Below are 26,693 nucleotides of genomic sequence, written 5' to 3'. Positions count from 1 at the left end.
GAGCGAGGAGTTAACCCCTTCCCACCACGAGCCCACTTACCTCTGTCTGTGCTGGGGGTTGGCAGGGGGCTCTGCGGCTGCTGAGGGGGTGTCTGGGGGGCTTCGGGGGAGCAGGGGCGCAGCAGGCTTCACCACTCTCACCACTCCGGAGCCTGAGGTTTTTTTTGTTTTTTTGTTTTTCTTTCCCGTTTGGCGGACCCTTTTAAACTGCGCGCATGTGCAGTGGGCCTGCCGTCGGGGAACTCTGGTTTCTCAGGCCAGGGGGGCCCTGCCCGAGATTTGGGGGGCCCTGCCCTACAGGAGGGGGACTGGTGAGTACCCCACTACTTCTCTTGTCACTCCCTGGGGGGCTGGGCCAAGTAGGGGATGCTTAGTTTCTGAAGTATACTATGAAGCAAAGATGATCCAGTACAATTTTAGTGGTCATTTCTGATGGTGTTTGTTCTAAATTTCCTGGTGAACAGAGATCCAGATAAGTTTATTAATTTTGCCAAGGCAACTACATTATTTTGTAGTCTCTAGGAAGGAAGCTATTAAGTTACTTTCTCGACTTTTTTGTCAGGGTTCATAGACTATACACATTTGCTTTCTGAAGTCTGTAATTTTAAAGGCATGTATTTTGTACTGGGAGTAAGGGCCTGTACAAGTCAGCCCTTTTCTTCTTTAGATGCTCTTTTCACCCAAAATACTTCTCTTAAAAAGGAAAAAAAGAGAAAACCCATACATTACTTTTCTTGTTTGTTCAAGTTTTTTTTTTCTTTTCCATAGGAGAAATTTTCCCTCCTTTTGTCTTAAATCTTCTGGCAACAGAGCCTTGCTTAATTTGGTTAGTAGGTGTTAGCCTTACGTCTCAGGCTGTAGTATTGTTATACTACTTGTTAAGTTATCTTTTTTGCATTTTTCATCTCTACATTATCTTTGCATGGTAGTTTTTGTCCATAATTATGTTTTTGGAGAGAAACTGTATTTACCTATAATTTTGTTACAGCAAACCATTTTGTGTTTCACGCTGGGTGAGGGCTGGGGCCCAGCCCAGGCACATCTTGACCAGTCTCCAGACCCTACAAAGCTGGAAGGCTTCCCTGTGCCGGCACTACTTAATGGTGCTCTTTGGCAGTAACTGGGGGTCTTCCCTTTTTGTTCTGTTTTTTGTTAGAGCTCTTAGAACTCTGGTTTTGTTGGGTAAGGGGAAGGAGTTAGGCATTTTTTGCAGGGGGAGGGGAGTGACAGCAGCAGTTCCTCTGCAGGAGAGGGGGTTCAGGCTTATATGGGGTCATTGGAGGAGGATTATGGGGAATATTCCTGGGGATGAGGTGAAGAGGTATAGGGGTGAGTTGAATGGGAAGGATGGGGGGAGGTAGAAAAAAGGTTGGTTTTTTTTTGGATGTATGCTAATTGGGATTAGAGGGAGGGTTTGTCTGTGTGGGGTTTGGGGAGGGAGGTAGTGGTTGAGAATGGGGCAGTTGCCGTTCTTGCGTTTTGAAGGAATTCTGCAAGTTATGGGTTGTCTGTTTAGCGTAAGATGCGCTGAGCCTTTTGGGTGGAGCAGGATATAAATCTAAATGAATAAATTTGCCCTACAGTACTCTATTGTAACACTTTTGGGCTCTCTGGATTGTGTTCAGCAATTTTAGCAAAGGTTATTAAACAGTAGATTAAAGCCACATTTGCTGAATCTCATAGTAGGTTGCTCCGATTTTGGCTCTTACAGCCATCCAGTCAACAACATCTAAGGCAGACAGATGTTCAGGTGAAAGCACAATGGGATCTGACTTGCGATCCCAAAAATTGCACCTCCTGCCATGGTATTTGGACTAGGGATTGGATCTCAATTGCACCATACTTGTCAGTTCAGTATAATCCTGGGGCTGCCAGTGTAGCAGCAAGCTGAAAATCAGGTGCCTGACAATCAGCAGATTGTTGGCAGGTTCCAGCCCCCTGTGCAGTCCCCAGAGCTGGTTGATGATCAGCAGATTGACGCTGCCCCAGGGCATATGCCCCAGAGCTTAAACTCCAGAGTGGTCTTTGACCAGTTTATCTGCCAATGATCAGATAAGCTGGACTGTTCCAGGGCTCAAGCTCCAGAGTAGTTCCAACCAGCAGATCTGCTGATGTTCAAGCTCAAGAGTGGTCCCAAGCAGCTTTTCATTGGCAGGACTGAACTGCCTTGAGGGCAGTCCTGATCTGCCATTGAATGACAGCCATGGTAGTTCAGTCCCTGCCAACTGACAATCAGCTGATTGTCGGCAGGATTCAGACCCAGTGGGTGTTGCTTGCCCAGCACAGTCCTGATCATGTGGATGATCAGCTGATAGTTGGCTGCTGGGGACCACACCAAGGCCAGCTGGAAACATCAGTGCCATCCACCTTGCCACATGTTCCATTTAAGGCAGTATGGAAACCAGCCTAAAAGTTATTACACACATTTTGTATAATAGCTATGGCTTTAAGGCATAATTAACTGGTTAGTCATGTTTTCAGAGTAACATCTGCCTGGGGCCTCATAATCCAGTAAGTCTATTTCTTATGCAGTGGGGAATTCTTGAGCATTCTAACAGCTTAGAGTGATAGCCAAGAGGTTCATATTTGACTGAAAATGTGTGTGCTAGCTCTGAACTTCTCAATTCTGATTTCTAATTTTGTAATTCAGGTTGGCCATCCCAGAGATTAACTTTAAATATCCAGTGTCATTTTGTACAGCTAAAAAGATCTGTGTACACGTGTGGCATACATGTATACATTCATTCTGTTTTAAATAGGAGTTACTATGTTATTAGCTAAGTTTATTTTTCTGTGATATGTTGCTCACTGTCAGTTAGATCTGGAGTTTGTCTTTCGCTGAAATGTGTCCTGGCTAAAATATAAAATAACTGTAGTCCACTTTCCACCAGGCTGACAGTGTTTCCTTTCTGTTGACCCCCAGCAATTAGTTGCCTAAAATTTTTGAGGGTGTACTTTAGTTTAATTTAAAGTCTTTAATGTTGTTGGAAAATTCAGCTGACGTTTCCCTAATGACTAAACTGGATACTTTTTCTTTCTTTATTGAATATTAAGAACTATCCCAGGTTAAATTGTTTACAGATATTGGTGTCTTATTGGTTTGTTTATTTTTTTAAAGAAAGAAGTGTCTAATCTTAAAGTTCCTTTGTAACTAATGAATATTTTTTCAACATAAATCCTGTGCATGTCTCATTGTACACTCAGTCATAACTATGGAATATTCTTTTGGTCTAGCAAATTGAATAGTGAATAATAGACCTCCTAATAAAGTTGAGTGGTGAAGCTACAACTGCTTCTCTTCTTGGTTTGGCATCGTGGCAAGGGATTTAAAAATATATTTTTGGTAAATATCAGCATGATCAATTTAGCTGTTAGTGTAGTTCTAATGGATTTGTTTTTATATGGGTACTGTCTTTCTAGTTTTTTAATTTTTTTTTTGTATATTTTGGTTTTGATTAATTAATTTTACCACAAATATAGTTGCTTTCTGTTCTTAGACCCCAGTGTTTTTATAAGGGTGATAATCATGAGATACTGAAACCAATTTTTAGCTTTAATCTGATTATTATTGCAGTTTTCCTTTACTTTACAAGGTTATCTTTGCTGTAATGGTACCTATTGATATTTTCAATTTTATTGTACTTGGACAGTAATTTGCATCTCCTTTTCATGTCAGGGAAGAAGAGAAAAAGTAGCGGGGGTGGTGGTTCAGTCCGCAGCGTTATAAAGAACTTGTTCCCATCTTTCAACTTCTTTTCTTTTCATAACTGCATGATGTGATCATGGATAAACTGGGAGGGCAGCACTGGATTTCCTTTAAAATCGAATTTGATATGCACTATTAGCCATTGCTGTTGAGCACTGTGGTGTTCACCTTTTTAAAATCCCCTGCTCATTTGAAGAGTGAGAATTTGAGTTTCTGGAATTCAGGCATTCTAGCCTTTTTATCTACATTGTATAGTGCTACTGGTAGACCACCATTATAGTTTCTGAATCTGTTTGATCTGTTCTGAGTGCTTGGGAATAGAGCAAATATTGAGACTGCCACTTGTCTCCTTATGTTCCCATAATGTGAATTTGTAAAATATCAGGAATTAACCTATGTTAGATTACTTTTGCCTGTATTGCTTACAATAGCTCATTGGTAGCTAATTGCCTGCATTCATAGTCTTTGTATTTGTTCTTTTTGTAGGAAAAGCTTTTATCCAGATCTCTTCAAAGAGGTGAAGATCTTCAGTTTGACCAGGTAGGAGACATTTTCATTAAAAAGAATTCCTCATATAATTTCAGTAGCCTCTCTTTGCACAGAATGATAGTTGTACTGTTCAGATAATTTAGAGCTTTAAAGTACTGATTTGTTAAATAATCACTAGGGGTTAACACAAAGTCTGGTTTTGTTAACAAAAGTGTTCTAAAAGGATATAGAAATATGACAGGCAGCTGAAAGATTTGGGTTCTATTTTCCCAGCTTTTGCTGCAGAATTTGTGTAATCTTGGGCAATATATTTCACACCTCATTTTTGTTTTCCTCAGCTATACAGTAATTATAATGATCTCAGTAAGGCTCTGTATTTATACAGCACTTTTAAATTCATGAATAGAAAACCTAAAATATAGTTGAAGTGTTACCTAACGTGTTTAAACAATAGAGCTTTCTATAGTACCTCACAATATGTTCTGTAAGACCTGTTCTTCTCTTATTTCAAAGGCACTGTACCCAGCGTAGTAGTAGTAAGGCTGTGATCCTGCAGAGGTTTACTGCCTATTAACTTTGTTTCCAATTCCACCATAGCTTGGCTCTTACAGAATCATAGAAGAGTAGGGTTGGAAGGGACCTCTGGAGGTCATGTAATCCAACCCCTTGCCCTGAGGCAGGATCATCCCTATCCAAATGGGATGACGAGGTCGACCCATGGGATGACGAGGTCGAACGGTCACAAACTCCTGCAAGACCGTTTCAGGCTGGACATAAGGAAGAATTTCTTTACTGTCCGAGCCCCCAAGGTCTGGAACAGTCTGCCAGCGGAGGTGGTTCAAGCACCTACATTGAACACTTCCAAGAGTAAATTGGATGCTTATCTTGCTGGGATCCTATGACCCCAGCTGACTTCCTACCCTTTGGGCAGGGGGCTGGACTCGATAATCTCCCGAGGTCCCTTCCAGCCCTAATGTCTATGAAATCAAACCATCCTATAAATCTTTGTCTAAACTATTACTAAAACTATACAGTCAACTGTACCACACCCACAAGGCATAATATCTTAATTTGCCACAGGTAAAGTAGGGAGAACAGCAGTTAGTTTCCTGCTGCAAGGGCTGTTGAAACACGCTCAAGAGATCCAGTGAGGAGGGCTATGACCCCAGTACAAAGAAAGGCAGAAACCTCATCCTACCCTGAATTCATGCCGCTCTGAGCATGGGGTAGAATTCCTGCCTGACCCCAGATGTGGTTATCAGTCTGACCTTGAGCAGAGGGGCAAGATCTTCTAGCTAGGAACCCACGGGGTTTAGTCTCTGCAGGAGCATTGCTTCTTGTACCTCTACATATGTGTATATCTGTGCCTGGATGGAGCCCCACCGGACTGACTTACAGTCTGTCCCTATTTATTATAGTATCCAACGTTTACACAGTTCCCTAGGTCATATGTCAGAGGGTCAACTGTGGTGGGGAATTACAATAGGGAAAGCTGAAAGATCAAGCAGAGTACAAGAGGCACTGGTGGTACTGGACACTGATATAGCTGAGCTTAATTGAATGTATACTCTTGCTAATCAGAGTTTGATGTATGACCATGTTCTTGTGGCCCTAGCTTTGATTCTGTTATACTAATTTGATTTAAAGCCCAAAGGTAGCTAGAATACACTATTCAGAAGTGAGGAAATGACCAGCCTCCACTATGCAGAAGGTGCTTTGGTGCAGCCAGTTTTGCTGTTGTTCCCTGCTTAACGTGAAGAGCTTTGGGGTAGGCCTTGCAGCACAAGAGGAGAATGTGAGCCAACTCAAAGAGGAGGCTGAGTGTATACTAGGTGAGGATTAGAAAGAAGGGAAACTATACAGTTGTCTTTAAACTCTTCCAACTCAGGACAGCACTATGCTGAAGTGAGAAGCTGAAGATAATGAGTGAAAAAAACCAGAGAAAAGAGAACACAGAAGTTTATAGAGCAGACAAAAGGACAGGGAAAGATAAATTGAATATAATATGAAGTATGGATATTAGAGGACACTAAAAGTCAGATGGGAGAGAATGGAGGGAAGTGGCAGCCTTCACATTGAAAAGATCAAGGAACTTTGGATGAGTTTATTCTTTTTCTTTTGCCCTTTTAGTAGTACAAACCACTTTTCTTAGTGATATCTTCTTGTCCCTGCTTTGAAAAGATGGTTATGAAGAGCGAATAGTTTGCCTTTAGAGATCTGAAATTCACCCCATTTAAAAAAAATCTTACAAACAAAAATTGTGGTAGCATTAGCCAGAGTAGTATTGGGGTGGGGAGACAGGGGGAATGTAATGTGCATTTGTTTTTTAACTGTTTATTTTGCTATGCAGATTACTTCAATCAATTATTTTTCTTTTTACGTTTTAAAGAAAGAATGTGCCAAGCCTCCTTAAAGGTGTTATTTCAGAAATGTAATAATCACTCAGCTCAGTGAGTGGCTAGAAAGAAAGGGAAGTAAAGAATGCAGGGCTGATGAGACGATAATTGAAAAATCTGGTACAAACTAATGCATTCATTCTCTGGTGCTTTCACCAGAGTTGATGTTAATGCTTTTCTCAAAAGCTAAATATTACTGGTTTAAAACTTCCCCTTGAAAGAACCCTAACAAAAATACTACTACTGTGATAAACCACTTTTAACTGTTCCCCATTTAGAAATCTTACTATTTATGATTGGTTCCATCTGTTAAGCTACATCTGAAGAGCTACCAGAAAATGATATGTTTGTAGGGAGAAATCAGAATTGAGCAGAAAAGCATACAAGAAAAACTCTTTGGAACACTGAGACCTAAACCAAATTTGGTAAATTACATTATCACAAATTCCCTATTTTGATCACTTTTTTTTTTTTGTATGTCTGATTTTTCCCATCTTGTTTTCAGGACAGAGTTTGCTATAGTAAAGTCTGTTTTAAAGGCAGTGAAAACGTAATGTGATGCTGGGCCAAGGTAAAATGGCTTGGATGAATTTGTGGCTCTTCAAGATTCTTAAAAGAGTGCCCCATTTGGTGGCAAGCTAAACATTGTTTTTCTGTATCTTTATTTTTGCCTGTGTATGTTAAATCCTCCCACAAATAAATTCTGTTGTGGTTGAGACATTTGAAAAGCATATGAAGACTATGTGACTCCTTATGCAGTGCAAATGTTTAGTTCATGATTCTTTGAAGGAGGTAGCAAACAGACACACTCCTGAATGCTGATCAGCTGCCAGGGAGGAGAAGCCACAGAGCTTTCCAGTGAGGCTGTGAATGAGGCAAAAATTGAACTGTAGAAGTTCACAAGGGAGCTAATGAACAGGAAAAATAACAGGAAAAATCATGGATGGTGAGTTGTCATCATCCAAACACAAAGTGAGGAGGAAATGGTATCTGGTGTTTGTGCCTTTCTGATGGAAAGCCAGTTAGCTGGTCAATATGACTAGAATTTGTCTTTACTGTAACTGTACCTGAGAGGCGTGTAAGACTATGATATGGAAAAGCAATACTACTTCAGGTTTCAAACAAGATTATTCTCTTAAATATCTTGGAGGTTTTTAACAAACTTTTAAAAAAAAATTAAAGTTTAGGCAAAAAGCGTACAGTTTAGGGAAATGACAGTTATTTATACGGAAGCATTTCTAACATGTTGAAACTAAATTTCAAAATTGAAATATTCCTATTCTTATTTAAAATGTTATGAAGAAGCGATGAGAAGCAGTGTTACATTATGAATTATTTTATATAGTTGATTTATTGTTACACTTCTTTGTTTGAAAAATCATATTTTAATTAAGAAATGTGTGTTGTTTAGGAAACATGTTACAAAATAATGTATGCAAAACTTCATTCATTCGCATTTGCCTTATTGGTACTTTCTACAATGCTGGTCCCAGTAATATTGAAGTGCAACATATGTAAGTACAGAAGTAGTTAGCCATGTTAGTTTGAGGTCAGGATAGAGATGTTTGCTCTCAAAAGTTTATGCATCTCTGATTTGTTAGTTTATAAGGTGCATATGCAAGTACATTTATAGTGTCATGTCTCTGCTAAACTTAGAGTATTTTGCTCTTTCTTCTTATGTTTTATTGAGTCTCTTTTGGAGGGAATAGTTTATCTCTCCACTTTTCTACCTTACCTTTTTTCTTGCTCTTTTTTATGCCACTTAGGGTCAGGAAAGCTTTATGAAGAAGGTAGGTTTTGCATTGTGTTTTAAAGGCAGTCAAATATTAGGTTACTAGTGTTTGATAGTGTTGAATTGATGTTGTAGCCATGATGTGAGAATAAAGGATGTTTTAACTTTAATTCTAATCATGCAGCTGGTTCAATAAAAGATCTCGCCCATGATGCTTCCTATGTCATGTGGTGATGTGTTCCATATCCAGATTTGCTTTACTCTGAACACCCCATCTTGGGCTCCCGTTTTGGAGGCCCTCAGTTGCATTGAATGAGGTATGCAACTTGCATGAGGTACAGTAGACACAGAGCTCTTACTTGATATTACTGGGTCCTGACTTGTTTTTGGCCTTCCAAAGCATGACCAAAACTCAGAACTGACAATAGAAGTGGTTTGGGACCTAAAGGAATGTGCAGAACATGCATGAGTATTGTCTAGATCAGTGCTGCTTAACTTTTTAAATGGAAGACACCCCTCATGAAAGGCCAGCTTTTAGCTTTCCGTACTATTTTGACTAGAGCGGTTTTCTCAGATGCAGAGAAATACAGCAATCTGAACTGAAGGTGATGAATATGTAATTTCCTTAAATAAGTGATTTAATTTGCATGGAGTTAACTATACACCCTTTTTTCCTGTTGTTTAGCTTTTAGCAACCTGAGGATGAAAGGTTGCTTTGCTTTGCTTTGCTTTTTATTTGTATCCTTGATCATATTTTGTTGTTCACATATATCAAGACTGTCTTTGCATTTGACCTCATTTTGATGCTTAATAAATACAGGGCCTTCTGTGATCCTGGCTTAGTGCAGGCCTTCAGGTCTCAGGTGTTTTTAATTGTCATGTGCCTGTCAGTATCTGAATTTCAGCATATGTAGATGGTTATTAGTATTTTTATTATGTCTGTTTTGTGGTTGGTGATTTAAAAAAAAATCCCAACATGGGTTAGGGTTGAAGTAATTGACAAAAGTCCCATTGACTCCAATGGTGTAGGACCAATTCCCAAAATATCTTTAGGTTTCCCTTCTCAGGAAAATTCTTTGTGCTAGGTACATGGATTTGCATTGCCTTTTTATTTTTTTAAAAAAATAGTAATACTATTTTAAATTTGCAAACTGAATTTCTGGACAATACTGGGACCAGTGAATCTCTTTCCATGAGTAAAAAGCAGTATTGAATTGCAAAATATATTTTTATTTACTGATAAAATGTCACTAAGTTGCTTAGTATTATGGTACCAAACCTTTTGGCCCCACTGACTTCTAGTGTTAGCTCAAAATGAGGTTTGTTTTTTTTGTTTTTGGTTTTTAATTTAGTTTTCTATTGCAACAGACATGAGATTGGAGCTAGCAGCAAAGTGGACAGATCTGTCGTAAAAACAGTCCTTTTTAAGTGTCCTGATTGTGGAAAAATCAATTACATTTTATTTTCATTTCATATTTGTTAAAGCTAGTTTTTCATTATTTTAGATATCTGCCGATGCTGTTAGGAAGTAGGAAATGCATTTTAACTTTGCAGTTCTTTTATTGTTTTAGTTTTCTTAATTTTCAGTGCAGTTTTATTGCATTAACTCAGGGGTATAAGACTAATTAATCGGTCGGCTGGATACAGACTTCAGGGCTTCTCACTGCAGCCAGAATACAGAGGTTAGCATTGATGCCACTCACCCTAGTGCTGTAGCTTGATGTCCCCAACAGGGTGGCATTAACATCTTGGCTGCTGGTTCCTGTTTGCTTTTGGGGCAAGCCACTGGTGGGGCAGGGAAGAAATGTTGGCACAGCCAGAACCATGAGTTAAAGTTGCAGCTGCTGCCAAATCATGTGCCGGGTAGCAAATTGAAAACCTAATTTTGTGATGAAAAAGGTAGGCAATAATAGGGTTAACCCAACACTGTCACTCTGCAGCAGCAGCAGCTTCCTTAAGAACCCTGTGGCTGCTGCTCTGCCACTCCTTGCCTGTCTTGTGCCCAGTGCTGCACCTGGCCCCTAGAGCTGCAGAGGAAGCATGGAGGGAAAAGGAGAAAGGGTGAGGCTCTGCCTCTGTTCTGGTGCTCCTCTTAGTTGGTGGTGCCTGAGGCTCATGCTGCTGCAGAACGGTATTTGAGCTGGGTCTGATGGTGGATCATCTGGGCAACAAGAAGCCCTACAGGCTAAGTGGCCCACCTTCCTGGGCTGGAACTAGGCCATATGTTTCACACCCTTGCATTAAATAAGCTATCTTTCAAATAACCAAAAATATCACTTAAATCTTGTAAATAGATGTCTTGTTTGTTTTGGGTTTTTTTAGCCTGGGAGGTTTACCTTTTTCATATTTCAGAAGCACGTGAACAAGTTTGTGATTTTTACCTGTAGGAAAGAACCCCCTCAAATGAAAACAAATAATGATACTGTCAGTGACTTGATTTGGGTTTTCTTGGGGTTGAGAGTATAGAAGCAAAGTGTTGTGGTGTGACTGAAGCTTTCATGGAAACTTTATTCTTGTATTGTGCTCAGGTAATGCCCAAGCATTGGTGCATGTTATATAGCAACTTACATTTCCTCAGCTAGTGCTGTCCTCTGTAGGACCTTGCTGGCTCTTTTCTTAGCAGTGAAGAGGTTAGAACTGCCTTATGCTATCATAGACTACTTACAGACATTACATCATATTCCCCCCCCCCAAAATGGCACTTGATTTTAAACTTGGTACACTCCCACGCTGAGACCAGGGCATGCCCAGAAGAGGCATCATGTTAGTTGGACCTAGCTTACCCAGCATCTGTATACATCAGGCACTTTAGTGGGGCTTTTTTGGTGCTTTCACCTAATAGTTGATTGAATCAGCTAGTAGATAAAAGCACCAAAAAAGCCCTGCTGAAGCTCCCAATCCATACAAATGCTGCAGTGAGGTCAAGCGAACATGCTGCTGCTTCCAGCAAAGCATGTATTTTTGGGAGGGGTTTTGTTTTGTTTTGTTTTGTTTTTTTAACATCTGTTGGCAGCCACAGCCTCCAGACTTCTCTTTCTCTAATAAACTTTCTGCTACTAATAATCTGAACTGGAATTTAGGCTAGAACAACTCTGGAGTATGCAGATGTTGTTATACAGCTGTACTTTAATTATAGTTTCTATTAACTGTACTCTTGGTACATTTCCTGAATTCAATCTTTGCTTTTTCTTAAAGCAAACAATATACTTGGTCTACATGAGCTTACCTGCAGGCCTGCAAGTATCTGGTAGTGGTGATATTGTTGTGGTTACATAGCTGAGTTACACTGTGGATGGCTATCTACTGAAACAATCATGTTAGAGAGGAGTAGAACATTTAAATGCTTTCATTTCAGTTTATATTGTGACCAAAAGAACATGCTGCTATGCCCAGAACTAGTAAGTTTTTATAACAGCTTTAGGAAGAATATTGCTTGTCCATTATTGGTTTTAAAATTATGTATTTTAAACATGAGTTTTCTTTATGGCAACATTTATTTGATTTATACAATATCTGACATCATTTAGTGAGTTTTATGAGGGTTGCTTATATAATTTTACATTAACTTTGCAACACTATGCCTGCTTTCCTATATTACATTTGTCATAATTCCTGTGTTCAGAAAAATTATCTTGGGTGACCATGACGTATAAAGATTCTGTTTTCTTATTGTTCAAAAATATTAATAAAACAAAAATAATTCAGTTTCTTCAGAGCATTCTGTCACACGACCCAATAAAACTTTATTTTCTTTCCAGTTGATAAGCTCTATGAGCTCAGTAGCAGAGCACTGTCTCCCCTCCTTATTACGCACCTTGTTTGACTGGTACAGGCGTCAAAATGGAACAGAAGATGAATCTTATGAATACAGACCTCGATCGAGCACAAAATCAAAGGGGTAAGGAATATTGTATTTGTCGCCAGTAAATCCACATTTGATTAAGTTAGGCAGTTAAGAAGAAGCACTAAAATAGTGAAATTACATAATGGAAGCTCCACCTTCTTGAAATTTTTAAGTGTACAATAGACAAATATTTATCTGGGGTGGTTTACATGGGGATGATCTCACCCTGAGCAGGAAGTTGCAGTAGAAGACTTTCTTATTCTGGATCAACAAAAGTTAAGGTTTTTGACTTCTGTTTTTAACCTGAGGGAAGAAACAGGTTTGATACCTTTTCTGCAGTGATCCCAAGTTCACTGCCAAGAAACAAAAACCACCCTTTTGGTTCTGTCCCACATGTGTTTTTGTTTTTAACATAGGTTTGGGCATGGTTCGTGCCACTCTCACAAGAGATGCCTGGCTCTGGGAACATGCCAGAAAGCAACCACACAATAGTTTTTGGCAAATGATGCATGTCAAATGGGAATGAGTTGACAGGACTTGTTTCTCAATAGCAATTGCAAAATCACAGAGGTGGTATAAGTCTAGTGTTTGATTTCTGAGGCTAACATAAGGACAAATGTTGGTAGACTCAAGGTTTTGGGCTCTCTGATGCTATTGTAGCTATTTGATAAGACCTTTTAAAAAGGAAAGAGAAATGGAAGCAGTATGGTAAAGAAGGGGATTGTTCTCTAGTCTCCCTAAAAAGAATGAAAAAATAATCCCAGCTCCTTCTAAGCCCCAAATTCTTTCCTAGCTATGCAGTGTTTTTGATGCATACCCAGGGATTTTTATATGAAAGAAAAAGACCAATAACATGCAACTCTTATGTTGTATCTATATTCAGTCTTACTTACGATCAGTCTTTCTTGTTCTAGGGATGAGCAACAGCGTGAGAGAGATTATCTACTTGAGAGGAGAGATTTAGCTGTAGATTTCATTTTTTGTTTAGTTTTAATAGAAGTTCTAAAGCAGGTAAGTGCTTTATGTTCTGCCAGCTGTATGGTTGTTAATGTTTTGCTTTTAATTGTTATAACATATAATGTACCTACTTCTGGCTCTTCCATACAAAACTCAGGGTACCATAAGATAAAGTCATATGATGTGCTATTAATCCTTTCAGCTTCACAAAGTTTTCAGCCTCCCCTCCCTTTCTACTTCTATCACTGTTACTATCTCTTTTCAAATCTCTTGAAGCTAATAAATATAAGCTGGTGTTTTAGTGAAAAAACAGAGCAGTGAAACTATGTTCTGTTATGATGAGAAGATTCCATTTGTTAAATGTTTTATTGAACAACAGCAGTGATATCGATGAATTTAAGATGACTTTTCCACTAATTAGATTCTATACATGGAAAATTATAACAAATTTATAATTTTCCATGTATGAAATCTGAGGCAGCGGTGGGGGAGGGAATGGATCTTAAACTCAGAGTTGTCTTAGAATTGGGTAAATCATCATCTCTTGTGGAGTGTTACTTCTAAAGGTTTAAAGCTGGAGTTTACCTTTCATACTGTGTTGCCTAGAAAGTTAACCTGAAAAAATCCATTTCCAGCAACGTCCTTGTACAGTAAAAAACCCTAATTTTAATAAATTAGCATTCTTTCATCTTGCCTCCTTGCTTAATTATTCCCAGGAAGCAAGCTGATATTTCTGTTGTGGGGGTTTTATATATATATAATGCTATTCAGCTTTCTTTTGATAAAAATGATTAAGAATTGCAAATAGGATAAGTGACAATGAGGAAACAAATCATTTTGTCAATTCTCATTAGCAATAATAGTAGTAGCAATCATCAGCATACTATTTTGCCAGACAGAGGGGCTGGCTATATGTTAGCATATGCCATCATTTGCATTGATTTGAATTTCACAATGATTCATTTATTAAATAGAATAAAAGAAAACCTTACAGGAAGAAAATTTTAGGACAGAGATAAATGCTATATTCTCTTTAGCTGAAGCATAAAATTCTCTTTTGTACTTTTTAGGCGAAGACAAATCTTAATGCATTGTTAAATACTAATAAGTACTTGGCAGAAATAACCCATTTAAAATAGAATATTGTCCCCTTGAAAAATATTTAAAAAAAAAATCTGTACAATGATTTTTAAAAAAATGCAACTGATTCTTTTTAATCACTGACTATTAGGAAATATAATAATAATAATAGTAGATTACCGCCCCCTCCAAAATATTAATGATACAGTTCTGTTAATTGAAAACAAAATTCACATTGAGCATTGGTCTGTAACCAAATCTGCCTAATTCTTAAAAAATAATAAATGTTCCCACAACTACTTTTATTCAACAGTTTTTTTTCCCCCAGAAAAATTCACATTTATAATTTTGGGGTGGGGGACAATTTTAAAGTTTAAAAAAAAAAAAAGTCAAATGGCAAACTATGTATATGGGATTGATTTCCCCCCCCCCCCCAAACCGACCTCTGCCTTAGTTATGTTAGCTCATCTCATGTGAGTGATGCTACCAAACTGGGTATACATTCCTTTTCTCTGATCTTATTTTTTTTTCTCCTCCTCTTTGAATGGATGAATGACATCTTTTGAGCTACCGTATTTTATGGTGTATAAGTCAAGCTTTGGAGTCCAATTTTGTCCTCTGAAAATGCAACCTTGACTTATACACCATACTACCTTCCCCTGTGAGTAGCTTTAGGCTCAATTCTTGGCTAGCATGGCCAAGGCAGTACTGCTCATGGGGGTGGGGCCATGCCAGCTGAGTGCCAAGCCCAGTGCCACTTGCAAGAGACAGGGATAGGGCTGGGCTTGGGGTTCGGCACTTGGCTGGTGCAGCCCCATCCCCTGCAAGTGGAGCTGCCTGGGCCGCACCAGCGCTTCTCGCAGGGGATGCGGCCGCACCAGTCAAGTGCTGAACCCACCCCCATCTCCTGTGAGTGGTGCTGCCTAGGCTATACCGGCCGAGTGCCAAGCCCAGCCCCATCTGCTGCAAGTGGTGCTGCTGAGCCTAGCTCCGTTGATTGCGAGTGCCATTGGGCTTGGTGCTCAGCAACACTGCTTGCAGCAGACGGGGCCAGGCTCAGCACTCGGCTGGTGCAACCTCATCCCCTGGGAGCCTGGTGCTGCTTGTAGGGGACTGGGATGCGGCTGAACTCAGCACTTAACTGGGGATGTGCTGCTTACCAGGGCCAGGCTCTGCTCAGCTGGCACAGCTTCATCCCCTGCAAGTGGTGCTCAGCTTGCTGGCTATGGGGCTGTGCGAGCTGGGTACTGAGCCCAATGCCACTTGCCGGGGCTGGGCATGGTGTTCAGCAGTGCTGTTCACAGCAGACAGGGCCAGGCTTGGTGCTTGGCTGGCGCAGCCCAGGCAACACTGTTTTCAGGAGATGGGGCCGTGTCAGCTGAGTGTTGAGTCTGGCCCTGGCTTGTACACCATGCCTATGAAAAATCCTATCTTTCCTAACTTTTAAACTGAGGTCAGCTTAAATGCTGTGTCAGCCTATACACTGCAGTTTTTTGGGTTCTGTTTTCTGACATGACTATTCTGCATGTGAGGTTAAATCTGAAATTGGCAATCAACATCAGTTAGAGGTCTGAAGGATACACAGCTAATCTAGACTCATAAGTTATTCATGGCAAGCCCCTAGTGATTTGATTGCTGAATTTTTCATTACCATTTTTGATTGCCTGAATCCAGAATTCCAGATAATTTAAGAGACTATCATACAAATGTACATAAAATTGATATTTTTGGTGTTTAGTCAGATTGCTTGAATATATAGGCACAGGTCCTCAGCTATTTTAAACTGTTATAGCTACGTTCTGTGGAACTATCACAGTTTATACTAGTGGAGGACCCACCCCTCTAAGTCTCTGGGTTTTTCTAAGAGGTATGTCAGAGTGGGATCTGCTTACAGATATAGAATAAAGTGAAATATTTAATCTATATTCTAGATACCTGTTCATCCAGTGCCAGATCCTTTAGTACACGAAGTTCTAAACTTGGCTTTCAAGCACTTTAAACATAAGGAAGGGTAAGTTGAGTTTCCGTGTGTGTGTGTGTATTTGATTTATATGTCATTCTTTCCAGCAGAGACTCAAGGTGGCTTACAGAAAGAGAACAGATAACTTATAAAGCCGGAAAACAACAAGACAACAACTAGAAAGAGAGCTAGTATATCAGCATAAAACAGAGATCCCCTAAAAACTATCTTATTATAGTTTTGCTTGCTAAATACCTACCCAAATAAGGAAGTTTTACAGTGCTTCTGAAAGATGTTCAGGCTTGGGCTCTTGTAGGCCTCAAGAAGCAGGTGTTCCAGAGGCATGATTGCTGCAAACAACATTTTGCCTGTTTTTGCCAAGTGGACTTGGTATATAGATGGTACTTAAGGAAGTTGCTCTTAGCTGACCTGGAGATTACAATGAAGCATAAGGGAGAAGATAGTCTCTTAGGTATATAGGACCCAGACTGTTTAGGGCCGTACAGGACAAAAACAGTACCTTGAATTGTGCTTGAAAAGCTATTGGGAGCCAGTGCAGACTCTGGAGCATTGGGGTTATGTGCTCCTGGAGACCATCCTTGTCAGATGGCTTACTGCCACGTTCTGTACCAGCTACAGCTTCTAGATGATCTTCAAGGGCAGACCTACATAGAGCAAATTGCAGTAGTCTGGCCTTGAGGTTATGAAGGCAGAATGTTGGTGGCCAGACCTGAATTGGAAAGGGTCACAGATGGAGGTGGTAAAAGGCACACCTTGTCACTAACCCCACCAAAAGATACAGGTGCAGCAGAGTATCCAGGAGCACCCTAAGGCTACAAGGAAGCTTAAACCCCATCAATGATAGGTGTCCCAATGTCTGCCCCTGGCTGCTTAGAAAGTACAGCCCTGTATTAAACCAACCCAAACTGACCTACACACATTTTAAATAATCCAGTGATTAAATATAAAAACAAAAACCATATAACTTTTGTGTCCAGTTTGTGTTATCTTTATATTTTGATTGCTAATTCTTTATGGCAGACATCTCTCTCTCCATGTTTTGTACCTTCCTGAACACACCATTGATACTTAAATAATATCTAAGAATATGCTTGTTCTCCCTTACTCCACTTTAGGTATTCAGGAACCAACACTGGGAATGTTCATATTATTGCAGATTTATATGCAGAAGTGACCGGAGTTCTTGCTCAATCAAAGTCAGTTCATTATTTACCTCTTATTTTCTACCCCTCCCCCCCCCAAATATCAAACTTTCCTTAATATTTACTGTTTATGTTAATAATTATTATTAATAGTAGCTAACTGGTCAGTGTTGTACTTCCTTTCCCTTTTTCTTGTTTGGTCAGATTATTTTGTTGCAATCCTGTCTTTTCTTAAATTATTCATCTTTCTGCTGAAAATGGATCCAGTCTGATGCTTTTTAATAGTAATTACCCTCATTAATTTGAGTATATATCCAAGCCTTTCTAGTGAATATTGAAACAAAATTTGAGTTTACAAGTTGTTACTCTTATCGCTCATCATTTTATTAAACATACATATATGTATTTCCAGTTTTCCACGGGATTTTGCAACTATATTATACAAGTCATGTTTTCTAGGTTGACATGGTAAAAATGACTTTTCCAGCTGTTTTGAATTATATGTGCATCAATGTATTTATATATCAAGGCTTTTTTTCTTGCTTTATTTTTGTGAAGCTGTGGACTGTTGAAATGTATATGTGCGTTCTTGTCCTATGAATACCATTGTCTTAAATTACATCCTTCAAGCAGTTGGTTGCATACACATTCCTGATTGTTGGTTGTCTCTCATTCTGAGCCTCTGACTGGAGATTTTTGTAGCTGCTACAGTCTCCATAAATTACACCTTGGCCCTCCCCCCCATGTCAATGGGTTAAAGGGTGGGTTCACACTTTATGCTCCTCAATTCCTTGCAACTGCCTGGCTGAGACCAAGCATTTGATGATAAGTGCCAAGTGGCTTATGTTCTGTTTCCTGTGAAATTTGTATCTGGTTTTCCTCAGCAACTTACCTTTTAATTAATTTTTCGTTACATATCGACCATATTTACTTATTTGCTTCCCTGTACCCTACAGTTTTGTGGGATAAGGTTCCATGCAACCTTCGGGACTGGGAGATGTCTTGCTGCCCCATTCATGACTTCTTCATCAGACCTTGAATCTTCAGGGTTCCTTGGGCACTAGGACTTCTTTGATACCACCTAGCTTTCATACCTAGCACCACTGTATCCCATTGAGGCTCAGCCTCCCTCTGAAGTCTCCCAGCCTACCTAGGTCAAGGAAGGCTCAATGGCTTTGGTTCCAGAGGCCTGGCAGAGATGGAGACTGTCAGCCAGTTGGGTTGTGTTGAAGCTGTCAGGGAACCACCAAACCTTACTCTGCCCCTGTTCCCTGTGATTGAGGGCTCACTAATTACCATGCCTCAGATGTCTAGATCCAATGGCTGAAGATTTGGCTCCAGCATTTGGCAGTAGCATGCTCCCAAACTCCACCTTTACTCCACTGTTGCAGACAGTCTGGGTATTTATAGATGTGCTTTGGGAGTGCGTGTGGGGACATTTTAATTAAAGCGTCTCCAAGAGCCACTCTAATCAAAGTACCTGGAACATCATGTATCAGCATCCATGCGCTGAAAAATGGTGGCAGGGGTGCTTTAACTAAAGCTCGTCAAAGGAGCTTCAGTTAAAGCTCCCCTGCTGACATTTTTCAGCGTGGGGATGCTAGAGTCTGCTGGAGTGTGGTAATTACCATGGCTTTTCCTGATAGATTGCAAATTCTCTGATTTTTTTTTTTTTTTTTTTTTTTTAAACCCCCAAAATCCATGATTAAAATTAAAGGCCCCTCACTGCCCCCCTCAGCCCTGCTGGAGGGGGCCCCCAGCTGCCAGGGCTGCAGGGCCAGGGACCTGGGTCCACAGCCCTCCTGCTCCCACCAGCTGCTGCAATGGAGCCTGGCTCCCAACCCCCGGCTGCCTGTTGCCTACCCACTGCAGGCTCACTCAGAGGAGCTGGCAGCTTTGCACTCCTGCGAGGCAGGGGGACCCATGCCCCTCTTGATCTGTGAGTAGGGCATGGGCAGGTGCCAGGAAGCTGGCCTCCCCCCCATATGCCCTGGATGAGTCAGTCAGCCACAGCCCCGTCCCGCTTCTCCCCAGGGCCCTGTGGCTGCAGATTGTGGTCCCAAGCCCCACACACCACCCAGCTGGGTAATAGTCCCAGCCCTACCCAACCTCCTCCCTACCTACAGGGGCCTCAGTCCTCCCCCACCGCCCACTTAGCTTGCAGGGAAGCTCCCACAGGTGTCTGGTGGCCATGTGCATGTGCATGCACATGGCACCCTCTGCCTAACTGCCCTCTTCTCATTCCCTCCCAGCCTCCTTGCAGGCTGGAATTCTGTCACACTGCAGAGAGCTATGTTTCTGTGGCAAAATGAGAAATTCACAGTTTCCTTTGGCAAAGGGGAAAATCCTGTGGAAACATAATTACCAGGGATCCGGGTTTTTCCACATTCCAGGAGACTTGATTAATCGAGTTTGCTCTGATGCACTGTAATTACAGCGTTGGAGCAGCCTCCCTGTACATGTATAGGAGCCCTCTGATACTGAAACAGAATAGCACCATGATTTCCCTGGAGTCAAGCCATCTGAGTGTATCTGGTGGACACCTGCACTGAGCTGGTACCCTTTTTGACCCAGGGTCTGTTTTCAGGTCCCCACTTCTGATGCAGGCTTCTCCAGTGCTGTTGGCCTTGTCACCAAACTCAGGTTTCAGCATCAGCTCTGGAACGGATTACTCCTTGGCACAAGCAGCCCTCTCCATTTACAGACCAAGGCAAAGTTCTAGGAGCTTCTAGTTCTAGCTGCCTTTTAGTGGCTTCAGAATATCAGTCCCAGTCTGGTCCCTGGCCCCTGCCTTAATGTACATTAGTCTTCTCTTGGATCCTACTATCTGATCCTATTCCAGTTTGTCTTAAATTTGGTCCAGATTTCCCTGATGATTCAATTATTTGAGTCATGATTTCATTCTGATTAGTCCTTGTCCATGAATATAGCCTTCCTGGTGGTTGTTATTTTCACAAGGCAAGTAGGTAAGATCTGAGCCCTGGTGGTGAATTACACTATTCTTTATCAAGACAAAGTGACTTTATGGATGCATTCTAAATTCCTACCCAGGCTGGTTAAAATATGAGCAGATTTTGTTGCCAGTGATTTTCCCCAAAGCTGCATTCCTGTTGAGTCGAGCTCTTTGTATACTTCTCTGATGTTGCAAGGGCACTATTCTACTACCTGCAGAGGACCGACTTGAATAATCAGAAGGCATGGCAGTTTTGGCTCAGAGACTGTATAATTGGATCTCTGATGATATCTAGTTATGCTAGATACTGCTAGGGTTTAGCTACCCCTGTGACTTGGACGTATTTCATAAGCACTGAGGCTACATCACTTCCATCCCTTCATGATGTCCCCATAAATGCTACCTGCAAGGTGACTGTACATTTACCAAACTTACAAACATGCCATTGCAGAAGCCTTATGACTGTTGTTGCTGCATGTGGCAGGATAATTCTCATGTCATTCTTAGCATAGGGACACAGAGGCCTACCACCAAGTTTTTGTGGGCATTGCATTTAAGTTACCCACCAGTAAGGAATGTGTTTGTGGGCATTAATTGATAAAAAAAAAAAAAAGGAAATTACAAGTAGCTGGAGTTCTTAGAGATCTGTTGTCCATACATGCATTCAGATTCCATTTTCTTTCCTTTCTAATTCTTTCATGAAGTCAAATATGTATGTGGACAGTCCCTTGAAGAAAAGGGAGTTCTCAGTAACTGGCATTCCTGGATGTATAGTCCATGCACATATTTAGATCTCTCCACTCCCCTGCCCTTTCTTCCTCAGAGTCAGATGCAGTTATGTTCTGCAGCTGAAAGGAGAATAAGTAGCAGAAAGTATATCCTTTATCTCCTCAGCCTGGGACCAAAGTGAGAAACAGGATTGGGGTTCATTATACAGGTATTGCTATCACAAAAACATTTCTGATCAGAGGGTCAAGTTGGGAGAGACGTTCAGTAGTCAGGAATGTATCTGTCAACAGTACGTCTCAAAGAACTGCAACTCCTGTTAAATAGCTTTTTTATACTTCTTAGTCCTCAAAGAATGAACCCAAACCAGTAACAAACAAACTGTGCTGTGTGCATATAGTTACAGAGAAAGAGCCTCAGATTTTTTTTTTTCTTTTAGATACCATATATATTTTTAAATAGTTAAGTACTCACTTGTGTTGCAAAAGTATGGAACAAGAAGATAGTTTAAAAAAAAATCACATTACCAGTCTTAGGTATATAAAAGTGGACAGAAGGCTGACATCCTTCAGTTGTTATCATTCTACCATGATACATCCTCTAATATATTAATTTATCATGGCATGTAGTTGCTAAATACAAGACATAGAATGTTCAGTGTCCACCTTGCCTACATGTCTACAAATGTAGTATCTGTATCAGTTAGAAAAAGTTGTTATTTAAAATATTTATAATGGGTTTACATAATTTCTAATTAAACAAACTTGGTGTTTGCAATGTGTATCACTTATTCAGGTTTCAAGCTGTTAGGAAGAAGTTTGTCACTGAATTAAAGGAACTGCGACAAAAGGAACAGAGTCCTCATGTAGTACAAAGTATCATCAGCTTAATTATGGGGATGAAGTTTTTCCGAGTAAAAATGTATCCTGTAGAAGATTTTGAAGCATCATTTCAGTTCATGCAGGTAAATGCGCACATTTACTCCATGTATCTATCTTGTCTATTTTGTAAGCTGTTTGGGAAAAGAACCATCTATAACACTTTGTATGCTGCTTAATCCAGTAGGCCCTAATTTGTGTTAGTCCTTAATTCAGGGATATCAGATGTATGGCCTGCAGAGCTACTCTATCCAGCCCCCAGTGCTCCTGGTGGGCCAGGGAATTTGTAGTGAGGTGACAGCATTGGACAAGGCCATCAGCATCAGACAGGTGGATGAGCAAGGGCTGCTTGGGTCACTAACTCCTCTCCCCATGGCTACTTGCCCCAGGATTGCTGTAGCTGTTGGCCTCACTGTTCCTGTCAGTTCTGCTGCCTCTGCTGCTTGTTCTGCTGTCTGGATCCAGCAAATTTGACACCCCTGCTTTAAGCAATACTATAATAAACAAGATTACCACTTTTACTGAAAGCTAAGATGACCCTTAATTTAAGATGATCCCCCCCCACAATAATTGGATTCTGTGAATGGAAAAATTATAAATTTAATATAGTAATTCATCCCCCCACTGCTGCAGGATGCAGGTGGTATGGGGAGGTCAAGCAGCTTGTCCCCTGCTTTTGCCTGCCTCCTGTCTGCCACCCCAACAGCCTCGTGTCCCCCCTTCGCATCTGCTCCCCTTCTGCCCTACTACTCAGCCTCTGCTTTTCCCCTCTCCCGAGTCTCTTCTTCCCCTCTTACCCCCAGCCTCTGCTTTCCCCCTCTGCTGCTTCTGGTTTGCACCAGGAGACTCCATTCCTGTTGTAGCCTGAGGCACTGAGCATGGCACCAGTCTCAACCCCTTCCCCCTAGCAGCCATGCAGTCTGCACTATGTTTCTGTGGGGCCGGGCTGGGACTAGGCTCACTGCCTCAGTTTGCAGCTTGTACAGAGCCTGCTGTCATGGAGCAAAGGAGAGGGCAGGTGAGGGGGGCACAGGCTGCATGAGAGGGAGAAAGGGGGCAGGCGCTGCACATGGGGGGTGAGAGGGTTGCAGGGAGGTGAGACAGAGACAGGCAGCAGCTGTGGCTACAGTTCCAACTCTTGGTAAGAGCTGCAGCCCAAGTTGCAGCAGCCTTCTGCTCCCTCCCCTCTGCCCACTGCCCTTGTACTTGATTCTAAGATGAGGGGCTTTCCCCCGTGTTAAATGGGGGTGGGGAGGAGTACGTACCTTGTCTTAAAATCAAATACTATGGTAGAAGCGCAATCTGAGACTTTACGGCTGCTTTTCATCAACAGATTTCTTTCTTCAGTTTATCAGAGTGCAAGTACAAAGACCACTTGGTACTCTTTTACTCTTGGTATCTTTAATGACCTCATATATAAAGACCTTTTTAAGAATACAGTATTAGTAACTGAGAACTTGTTTAAAAATAATGTTATATTTTTGGTAGTCAATTACTGGTTTAAGTTGTAATCCTGGTAAAGACTTACATACACACGTAAGTGCTTGCAGTGGATTTAGGATTGGCTCAGTCTTTAAACATGGTACAGTCCCTCGCTCTCAGGGCATGACTGTCCCATAGGCATCCTCCCACATGTCAGTCCAGTGCCAATATAAACAGGGTCCATAAAGGGTTAACTTACAGGTCTGCATCCTCTTCAGCCTCTGAGAAGGTTCTGTTTCAATTTGAGAAGCTCCTTCCTCACTTCATTCTTTTCTCTCAAGCTGTCTGCGACTCCCTGATGTGGTGCTGCTGCTCCCAGTCTCAGCACCTGGGTCTTTTCCCAGATCCTGAGTCCCTGGTCTGGTATTGCAGCTTCTGGCCAGGACTCTCTGCCCCTCCCCCTTTTGTCTGCCTGTCTTTCTGGCTTCCCCTGCCTACAAGCCTTTTGACTTCCTGTGGCTGCTTATCTCTCTCAGCTGGTCCAGTCCCCTTGAGCAGCTTGTAATTGATGTTACCACTTGCAGCTAGGCTGGAGCCTCTGGCCTTACAGAAGGCCTTTCACAGTGCCTTCTTAAGGAGCTGAAAATTTGGACCATAACAAGATGATTCCTATAGTATGAAGGTGTAGGAGGGACCAGGGATTTTAGGGTAGGCTGAACAAAGGTGTAGGGTCTGTTGCCAAAATCTGGGATATGGGGACAATGCTTGGGATGCATTTCAGCAGTTTGGACCAAGTGTTGGCCACATTTAATCCTGCACCCTCCTGACTTTACTCAACCTGCCACTTGAGGTGGGTCTGGATCCAACCCATGGGAGCCCCTAGGGTCCGGATCTGGCCTGAGGGACCAAAGCAGTTTGACACCCCTGCTTTAGGTTTCCTTTGGAGTGTTGTGTGCACACACATTTTCTCCTCTAAATGATTTTACCAGTTATTGACAGTAAATCAGGTTGAAAAATTAAACCACTACATAAATGTTAGTTTGGTTTTGTTTTTTTTACCTTGCAAATTGCTAGTAATGATAGACAGACAACCGCTTTTTTCAGAAGCTTTAAAATAATCATTGCAGAAAATGATCCCTTTTATTATCTGTTAATAAGTGATAAGTAATTGCTACTGAGGTATTTCCTTTTCAGTTTTCAAAAACTTGTGGGAGTACTGCGAATAGCTCTACAATATTGCTGGAGAAACTTTCGTTTGTTACATTTTAATTTTGACTAGTTGCCATCTACTGTCTTACACATATTTTTATGCAACTGAAAATCCTTTTTTTTTTTTTTTTTTTAAACTCTTCATTATAAAGGAATGTGCTCAGTACTTCTTGGAAGTAAAAGATAAAGACATAAAGCATGCACTTGCTGGTTTGTTTGTGGAAATTCTCATCCCTGTGGCTGCTGTAAGTATGTCTTGAAGAAAAAAATACCCCAAACTCCTTAAAATGTATATTGTGCAAAAACTTGGTGTTGACTAATGATAAAATAGTTTAATTTACTACTTTAACTTGCTTTAAGTGTGGGAATTCAGGTGACATGTTTCTAATGCTCCTTAGTTGCAACATTTTCATCATTTTGCTAGATGTTGTGCTGTATGGCACAATTGTATTTCATGTGCTGTTAATACATTTCAGATGGAAGGACTTGAATATCTCTTCACTAATCTTAAAGGTGATCTAAATGCCTTTAACTGTCTTAAGTGCACACAGTTGTTCTTAACATTGTTCTTAATTGCATCTTAACATTGTTCTTTATATGTCTTTGTACTTATTTATATTTATTTCCACTAGGCTGTTAAAAATGAAGTCAATGTACCATGTTTGAAAAACTTTGTAGAGATGCTCTATCAGACTACCTTTGAATTGAGCTCAAGAAAGAAGCACTCACTGGTATTTAAGAAATATTTCAACTCTTGACTTGACTGACTTATTTTATGGTTTTAGACAAATGATTTGCCTTAGAAACATTGCATGTTCTTTAAACTTAATCCTGCCCTCTTATGAGGCACAAGAATTAGTGTCATATAGTTTATGCTAAACCTGCCCCATCTTTAATCTCAGTCTTACAGTTTAGGGCGAAGTACAGACAGTCAAAAAGCCCCAGATTGAATTGAATCGGTCTTTGCAGGTTGATCTAAGATGCAGAGATTAAACTGAGAAGCAAGGGAACAGACATTCACTTTTGATTCGGAAGTTGCAGACACATGCCTGCAGTGGCTCAGGCCATAAGTCAGGGAGGGGGCTATATCACACCTTCCAGCCTACAAGCCACTGCCAAAGGGAAAGGACTGAAGCTTCAAGGCTTTCCCTACCGCCTCCCCCCCCCACTCCAGTGGAAGGAGTGTGACTAGGCTACAGCCCTGGGCTAGCATACTGGAGGTTGAGACTTTAGATCCAATACCTGGCCCGCACAGCCCCGTGGGGTCTTCCTGGATGGGGGGACAGTGCCTGCCAGGGTTCTGCCGCCTCCTCTCCAACCCCTGCTCGAGGCTGCCAGGCTGAGGAGGGGGTGGGGGGGGAAAAATGTTAGTGGCACTGAATTCATAAAAGCTTGAACAAGAATAGTCCTTTTTCTGACGCAAGCATGTATTGAGCACAGTAATTTGCAAACTCAAGCACACAACAAAAAACAACCAAAAGTCTTTGCCTAAGCTAAGATACAGCCCAATAAACACAGCGAGAGCACACACAGCTTAGTCTGAGTTAAAATGTAAACCAAGAAGACAAGAGAAAGCCTTATATAAGTCCCCTTACAGGCAGGTATTCAGGAAGTCCTTGGGAATCAGCATGTGGTCTTAGATGTTGTAGTAGAGATCCCAGTGCTCACAGGTAGCAGTGGACCAGTCCCTCCAGCCCTGGTTCCCCAGTCTCTTCCCCCTCCCCCATGGCCTGGGGGAGCTGAAGGGAATTGCACCCCCTCCCTTATCAACTGCTTTCCTGCTTCAGTCTCTGCCAGAGTTGGGTGGGAGCGGAGTCTGCTGGTCTCCTGCCATTTTATAATGTAAATATAGTTCTGTGCTTTCTTTGGTCACACCAGCACACTGAGCCAGGGGATGGGGGATTAAAGCCCCCCAGACTTCAGACCCCAGCCGGCGTTTGCATGGGGGGTCGGGCAGTCCCCCTTAGGCTGTTGCCCGCCTGTACCCTGTGTCCTACTCAAGCAGAGAGCAGGGGGTGTGGCCAACACTGAGTTGAGGGGGGAAGGATTAAAGCCCCTCCCAGACCCCAGCTGGGGTTTACCTGGGGTGGTGGGGGATAGTCCTTCTCAGGTTGTTCATCGCCGCCCCCTCCACTCTAGTGGGGTAAAGTCTGGTAGGGACTGCTCGCCCCGCCCTCC

The 26,693-nt window shown here is 41.4% G+C and overlaps 1 protein-coding gene across 5 annotated transcripts in view; it reads left to right on the top strand.

The window, feature by feature from the left end:
* Nucleotides 1-26,693, top strand: part of FRYL (FRY like transcription coactivator) — a 311,142-nt gene that overhangs the window by 155,322 nt on the left and 129,127 nt on the right. For all 5 annotated transcript variants that reach the window (XM_019552760.1, XM_019552761.1, XM_019552762.1 and 2 more), the window contains 8 exons: nucleotides 4,193-4,246; nucleotides 12,082-12,221; nucleotides 13,082-13,178; nucleotides 16,136-16,215; nucleotides 17,301-17,381; nucleotides 21,802-21,970; nucleotides 24,668-24,760; nucleotides 25,148-25,246. In XM_019552760.1, coding sequence (XP_019408305.1) covers nucleotides 4,193-4,246; nucleotides 12,082-12,221; nucleotides 13,082-13,178; nucleotides 16,136-16,215; nucleotides 17,301-17,381; nucleotides 21,802-21,970; nucleotides 24,668-24,760; nucleotides 25,148-25,246 — 813 coding nt within the window. The remainder of the gene's footprint in view (nucleotides 1-4,192; nucleotides 4,247-12,081; nucleotides 12,222-13,081; nucleotides 13,179-16,135; nucleotides 16,216-17,300; nucleotides 17,382-21,801; nucleotides 21,971-24,667; nucleotides 24,761-25,147; nucleotides 25,247-26,693) is intronic.

The sequence above is a fragment of the Crocodylus porosus genome, unplaced genomic scaffold (genome assembly GCF_001723895.1).
Source record: "Crocodylus porosus isolate Cpor-Errol unplaced genomic scaffold, CroPor_comp1, whole genome shotgun sequence".
NCBI lineage: Eukaryota > Metazoa > Chordata > Crocodylia > Crocodylidae > Crocodylus > Crocodylus porosus.
This window is presented reverse-complemented; position numbering and strand designations above follow the sequence as displayed.